This window comes from Pongo abelii, chromosome 6, assembly GCF_028885655.2.
Source record: "Pongo abelii isolate AG06213 chromosome 6, NHGRI_mPonAbe1-v2.0_pri, whole genome shotgun sequence".
Lineage (NCBI taxonomy): Eukaryota > Metazoa > Chordata > Mammalia > Primates > Hominidae > Pongo > Pongo abelii.
Window position 1 is genome coordinate 71,298,682 of NC_071991.2, and position 7,819 is coordinate 71,306,500.

Genomic DNA, 7,819 nt, shown 5'->3' on the forward strand with positions numbered 1-7,819 from the left:
CATTGCATTGCTGAAGCAAGGTTTTCACTCATTTTAACAAATGCTTAGCTCTTGGTTTTGGTATTACAAGCCTTTCTATGTATAAATGCATAGACATTGTAGACAAATGTGTAGTGATATTGTATACAGAATAGTAGGCTTTCTAGAAGGTCCTACTTTGCTGCACATGGTTAAAAAAGATTGTTTCAGTATTAATATCACATCTATCTTCAGAAATTTTTATTGCATGTTGTCTACAATTATATAATTTTGAAATGCTTTTGTTTATAGCAATAAAGAATCTTTACAATAAATTTGTCCTTTTTTCTTGTTTTGATTCTTAAAACAGACATTTCTTTTTCTCATTTGTAAAAACATTTTTTTCCTTGCCTCCAGTCTTGCCTAGTTTTATCATCTGATAGTTTGACATCCTAAACCATTCATTAAAAATGAACATTTGATCTCATTTGGTTGGTGGAAGTTCAATATATTTTATTTCAAATGAGCTTCCCATAATATTTGAAAGTAGCTTTCTGTTGGTTTGTTTGTTTGTTTGTTTTGAGACAGATTCTAGCTCTGTCGCCTAGGGTAGAGTGCAGTGATCTTGGTTCACTGCAACCTCCGTGCCCCAGGTTCAAGCAGTTCTCCTGCCTCAGCCTCCTAAATTGCTGGGACTACAGGTGCGCACCACCACGCCCAGCTGATTTTTGTGTTTTTAGAAGAGACGGCGTTTCGCCATATTGGCCAGGCTGGTCTTGAACTCCTGACCTCAGGTGATCTGCCTGCCTTGGCCTCCAAGGGGCTAGGATTACAAGCATGAGCCAACGCACCCGGCCAAAAGTAGCTTTTTAAAAAAGAGTAGAGATAAAACAAGTGAATTACACTTAAAATAAAATATAAAATTTTTGAAGAAAGGAATAAAATGAATGAAGATAAAACGTGGATATTTGTTTTTATTACACCCTTTAGCTTTGCAAGTGTACAGAAATCTAATTGCTTTGACTGTGAACCAAGTTTATGATTTACCTATCGTGAATGTTACGGTTTTATTTTGTATCATTTGTTTATTTTAGGGTTTGTAAACATAGTTACATGTTATAGATTGTGGCACATTTTTATGTCACCATAGTTTTACCGAGAAAAACTAGACCAGTTGCTACATGAAGCTTATTACAGCAGCGAAAAATAGCACTGTTGACTTTCCTAGAACATTGTCTATTAACAAGAGGCATATTATCTCAGTGCTCTAGAATTTGCTGGCTCAGACGTTAGAACTTCCATGATCCTTAAAAGAAAAGGCTAAGTTCGATTTTCAGTTGCTTCCTGTTTTCTGAATCATGCCTTCAAGATGTATAACTGTTTACTACCTGCTCCTCCTGTCTTTTTCATCTCAACCCTGGGGTCATTTCTAATTCCTCCCTTTCTCTCACTACCTTTTTGTAGTCAGATCCTTCAAATACATTCCATTCCTTTCTTTTCACCACCATCTTCCTAATGCAGGGCCACATCACCTGGGCTGTCACAGATGGTGCTCAGCAGTGTCCCTGGGCGGTATTGCACAGTAGTAACAGATAAGGCAGTCAGGCATTACGTTTGAATGCTAGCCTCTCACCAGATTACATTCTTGAACAGATTATTTTCCTAGTAAATGGTGATATTCTTACCTCATTAAAGTTGCTGTGATTATTAAATGAAATAATGTACTTGAGATACTTTACATTGTAACAATCCTCCTGCCTCAGCCTCCTGAGTAGCTGGAACTACAGGTTTGCATCACTGCACCCAGCTAATCACATTCTCAGATGTGTACCATTCTGATGTTCAAGTAAATTCTAGTATAGTCATTCAGAGGAAAACTATGCTGTCCTTTTTTAAATAGCAAAAACTATGATGTTGAATTATATATCTTAACATGTAGGAGAAAATATTTATATGGCTATATTTGTTCATTAACTTAAAACTTTGAGGGCATATGTAGTGTATGTAATATAGAAAATTAGAAGATTAGAGAAAAATAAAAATAACTTACATCTGAACTTGTTAAAAAAATTGAAAACTGGTAATTAATTTTAGTAATATGGAAGAAGTAAGAAACAATGGAACAGTGTATGTTTTCCTTACAGACAATGCCTATGTGTACTTCTATTTCAAAATTAGGAAATGCCTAGAACAATATATACCACTATGTTAACGGTGATTATATTCTGGATGATATAATTATAGACCCTTTGTTTTAACTTAATTGATAATTTCTAATTTATCCTTCAGTATCCCCATATTACTTCTGAAATTTTAAGAGATAAAACATAATTTAAATATCCAGCCATTGAAAGCACAGCTCTAAAGCTATCTCCTTGTTTACTTTTGATTTATCTCCCTGGAAAAATTCCTGTTTTTTCTGTCTGTCTCAATGTTGCATTTTGGCTATACTTAATATACAGCACTTTTCACGTTAGTACTTCTATTACTCATAATGGAAGACATCATTCCCCTTGGTTGGTTATCATCCCTTGTTCGGTTATCATCCCTTGTTCTAAACTCAGTAGCATTTAACATAGTCCAGCAAATGAAGTAGTAGCCCTAAAAATGTTTATCCAAAAGCAATACAGAAGGAAGCAGTGAGGAAAGGCAGAGTCCTTAAGAGATTGTATAAGCTTGATTGCATGTTACACATTTTAATTCATTTATTACATAATTTCTAAGTATAGCCAATAGCAACCCGTCAAAGGAAGCCCAGTACTTAAAGCAAATGTCTCTTCCTCCACAGCCCCAAACAAAACAAAGCCCATTGTAAAACACTCAGAGGTATGCAGGCCATTTATTTTGTTTTATTTTTTCTCCAAATACTTCGAACAAAGAAAAAAATAAAGGAAAACTAGGATTTACTATCTCAGCTTTGTTCCTGATAGTGCCTATTTTTATGTTTATGGTCATTTCATCATTTCACCTTTAAGATCTTAATTTTCTTTGTATGAAGGACTAAAGTAAATAAATATATGCCAGACTCCTCTGTTTATGGCACAGTGCTCTGTGCTGGAGACTTCCATCCCAACCTCGCAACGGGCTTTCTGAGGCACCATTCCTGTCTCCATTTCACAGCAAAGGCCACTGAGAGGTAGTCTAAGAAACAGGTCCAAATTCATAAAAACTACTAAATGTTCATGCTTTCAAACCTAGGTACATTCAGATTATTTGAATTCTCTAAAGTGGTTCCTCTTACTTAAATTCAGGGCAAAAGAACAAAAAAAAGTTCTAAATTTGAATTCAGAGCAGCAGTGTTCATTGGCAATTGTTCCTTTTCCCTCAAAGATATAGCGATACTTTATAACCCAGGAACACACTGTTGCCCCACATCAAAAATCAACTAGCAAATGCCTTGTTGATATACAGGAACATGGAGGTGTGTCGTGTCACCTTCAGCTTTCTAAAATCTCATACCTCTACACACCCATACAAAGTGACTATCAAAGTTAATAGAAAGAACTGTATTCATCCACCCACCCCCGCCCTGGGTTTTGAGAGCATCTCAGCATTGTCTATTAACAAGAGGCGTATTCATCTCACTCAGTTGTTTATAATTTTCTAGGGAAGCATTACTCTTCAGAATTTAAGTTTGGGGTATGTCATACCCTATAAATTGTGCTACTTCTTTATTGCAGGCAGTTGTCACATTTCTTTTTCTCATTTCCTCCCTATGCATTGTGTATTTTAAATTCCTTTCACTTTTTTACACCTCTTACTTCAATTTGACACTTTACACACATCCTTAACTCTGTCTAATGCATCTTGCCTTCATTTTTAAAAGTGATGTACCCAGGATACTGTCCTTTTGATCCATCTTTCATTTAAATGAGGCTATGTATCCTTTCTTTCTTTCTTTTTTTCTTTCTTTCTCTCTTCTTTCTTTCTTTCTCTATCTTTTCTTTCTTTCTTTCTCTCTCTTTTCTTTCTTTCTTTCTATCAACACACAGTGCCAAAAAAGAAAAAAAGTACAGAATCCATTTACTCTGTGAATCAGTGAATTACTAGTCTAGTCTTACTGGGAATAAAGCACATTTTTCCTTTAAATTTTGAATTTAGTTTTTCTACCATTTCAGATGTGTAATATTAAGAGGGACAGTATACCTTAAAAGTACAGATTTGTAGATACTACCTTTCAAAATGCAGAAAAAAGCTTTCAATATGAAATGCCTGCATTAAATAATTGACTTTTTTTTTCAAAACAACAATGTAAGTTTACCTCTGTATTAAAACAAGCAAATTCCTGTGCTTCCTAGCTATATCTGGAATTAATTAATTATTATTCAAGGTCAACATTTTGCATCTCCCTTGACTGAACTATGTTTATTTCACAAAGTAAAGACTTTTTTTTTTTAATGTGTATCTGCTATTAGTTGTTTGCTTTTTGTTGGGCCAGAGTTACCCATCCTTTCCGGTATATTAAACCACGTTTTTGTTTTTTTCCTTCCCTGTCCTTCCCCATCTGGCGATGGTGAGAATGGGTTTTTCTCTTCCATGTTATCATCAGGTGGCTGGAGAGAGATATGTCTACAAATTTGTGTGTGATCCAGAAGCGCTTTTCTCCATGGCCTTTCCAGATAATCAGCGCCCACTGCTGAAGACAGACATGGAACGTCACATCAACGAGGAGGACACAGTGCCTCTATCTCACTTTGATGAGAGCATGGCCTACATGCCGGAAGGGGGCTGCTGCAACCCCCACCCCTACAACGAAGGCTACGTGTATTAACACAAGTGACAGTCAAGCAGGGCGTTTTTGCGCTTTTCCTTTTTTCTGCAAGATACAGAGAATCGCTGAATCTTTGTTTTATTTCTGTTGTTTGTATTTTATTTTTAAATAATAATACACAAAAAGGGGCTTTTCCTGTTGCATTATTCTATGGTCTGCCATGGACTGTGCACTTTATTTGAGGGTGGGTGGGAGTAATCTAAACATTTATTCTGTGTAACAGGAAGCTAATGGGTGAATGGGCAGAGGGATTTGGGGATTACTTTTTACTTAGGCTTGGGATGGGGTCCTATAAGTTTTGAGTATGATGAAACTATATCATGTCTATTTGATTTCATAACAACATAAGATAATGTTTATTTTATCTGGGTATCTATGGTACAGTTAATTTCACGTTGTGTAAATATCCACTTGGAGACTATTTGCCTTGGGCATTTTCCCCTGTCATTTATGAGTCTCTGCAGATGTACAAAAAAACCCCAATCTACTGTAAATGGCAGTTTAATTGTTAGAAATGACTGTTTTTGCACCTCTTGTAAAAAGGTATTTAGCGATTGCATTTGCTGTTTGTTGTTTTGTTTTGCTTTATATATGACTTGCAGAGGATAACCATAAAATGGGTAATTCTCTCTGAAGTTGAATAATCACCATGACTGTAAATGAGGGGCACAATTTTGGACTCTGGCTCCAAACTGAGTCATAGGCCAGTAGCATTACGTGTATCTGGTGCCACCTTGCTGTTTAGATACAAATCATACTGTCTTTTAAATATTTTGAAGCCCATTTCAGTTAAATAATGACATGTCATGGTCCTTTGGAATCTTCATTTAAACGTTAAATCTGGGATCAAAATGAAGCAAAAAATATCTGTCTCCTTTTCACTTTCTTCAGTACATAAATACATTATTTAATCAATAAGAATTAACTGTACTAAATCATGTATTATGCTGTTCTAGTTACAGCAAACACTCTTTAAGAAAAATATCCAATACACTAAATAGGTACTATAGTAATTTTTAGACATGGTACCCATTGATATGCATTTAAACCTTTTACTGCTGTGTTATGTTGATAACATATATAAATATTAGATAATGCTAATGCTTCTGCTGCTGTCTTTTCTGTAATATTCTCTTTCATGCTGAATTTACTATGACCATTTATAAGCAGTGCAGTTAACTACAGATAGCATTTCAGGACAAAATAGATGACTCAAACCATTTATTGCTTAAAAAATAGCTTACGCCATGCTATGCTATAAGCAGCTTTTATGCACATTGACAAATGAAGAGTAAGCTTCAGCTTGCTAAAGGAAACTGTGGAACCTTTTGTAACTTTTGGTGATATGGAAAATTATTTACAAACTGTCAAAGAATATGAGGAAGTTGCTGTATGACATAGTGCTGGCACTGATATCCATCATCTCTTTTTGGACACTTCTGTAAATGTGATTGGATTGTTTGAAGGAAGATTTAAAGTTTCAAAGTTTTTTGTTTAGTTTTTGTTTTGCATTTGGAGAAAATATTGAAAGCAGGGTATGCTGTTTCATTCACCTTGAAAAAAACATGAGTAAATGGGGATATAGAATCTCTGAATAGCTTGCTAAAAGATTGAAGCAAGGGACATGAATTTTGTTCCATCTATCAATAATATCCAGAAGAACAACTTTTTTAACGAGTCTATAGCAAAAAGCAAAAAAAAAAAAAAAAAAAAAATTCTAAACACAAAGTCAAAATAAACCTATTGTAAAAGCATTTTGTGATGAGCATGAGAAAGATTGTTTAAAGATGATCCACCCAGCTACCCATTTTCCAAAACTACACAGATCACAGCTCATTTCTCTAAGTGGAGCAGTTATCGAGAAACCCAAACACCAAAATTGCTACTCTTCACATTTAATCCTACAAAAAATACTCCAATTTCAAAATATGTATGTAACATGTGATTTCAATGATTGTTGTTCATATACATCATGTATTATTTTGGCCCATTATGGGCCTAAAAAAGAAAACTATGCCTTAAAAATCAGAACATTTTTCCCCCACTATGCTTATGTGGCCATCTACAGCACTTAGAATAAAAACAGATGTTAAAATATTCAGTGAAAGTTTTATTGGAAAAAGAATTGAGATATATAATTGAGATTTGGTGAAACTGAAGGAGAAAATTTAAGTGAGTCTTTAAAATATATTCTGAATGAAAACTGTATTGAGGATTCATTTTTGTTCCTTTTTTTTCTTTTTCTCTTTTCTCCTTTTTCTTCTTTTTAATAGTCTCGTTTTAGTCAGTCAGCGAGGAAGAATTGGGCCATGCTAACGTTATCACAAGAGAACAATGGCAGAAATGGTATTAATTATATAATATTTAAGGACAAACTATATGTTTTGCTGTTTTAACGTAGTGACTCACTGAACTAAATACATAATTGACCAACATTAAGTGTGTTTCCAATACAGAAGGGTTGAAAATATTACATTATAAACTCTTTTGAAAAATGTATCTAAAATTTTTTAAGTTCTGTTTTTATTCCACTTTTTGGTTGAGTTTTTACGTTTTTATTTTCAGGTAGATTAATAAATCTGGCAGCTGATTTCTGCAAGATTCTTGTGTTTTGAATTTCTCATTGAATTGGCTACTCAAACATAGAAATCATTCATTAATGATGTAATGTCTTCTCTCAGCTTTTATCTTCACTGCTGTTTGCTGTCTCTTGATGATGACAGGTTAATACCCAATAGATTAATTGCAACAAACACTTATACTCAAATAACTAAGTAAAAATAATTTTTCTTGTTATGTCCATGAAAAGTGCTTCAAAATAAAAATCCACAAGGCTGACAGTGCAGAACATTTTTCTCAAATCATAGGTGGATCTTGGAGGTCTAGTTTCCCATAGATGCTGTAACCAATTACCACAGCTTCAGTAATTTACACAAATTTATCTTATAGTTCTGGAGGCAGAAGTTCAAAAGAAGCCTTCAGAGACTAAAACCAAGATGTCCTTAGGTCTGGTTCCTTCTGGAGGCTCCAGGGGAGATTCTTCCAGCTTTCACTTCTAGAGTCTGCTGACATTCCTTGACTCCTGGCTAC

The 7,819-nt window shown here is 34.6% G+C and overlaps 1 protein-coding gene across 7 annotated transcripts in view; it reads left to right on the forward strand.

The window, feature by feature from the left end:
* Positions 1 to 7,330, forward strand: part of ETV1 (ETS variant transcription factor 1) — a 96,793-nt gene extending 89,463 nt beyond the window's left edge. For 6 of the 7 annotated variants that reach the window (XM_054558988.2, XM_054558987.2, XM_054558986.2 and 3 more), the window contains 1 exon segment: positions 4,508 to 7,330. In XM_054558988.2, the coding sequence (XP_054414963.1) occupies positions 4,508 to 4,729 (222 nt within the window). In that variant the 3' untranslated portion in view covers positions 4,730 to 7,330. 7 annotated transcript variants of the gene reach the window in all.
* Positions 7,331 to 7,819: the final 489 nt, after the last annotated feature.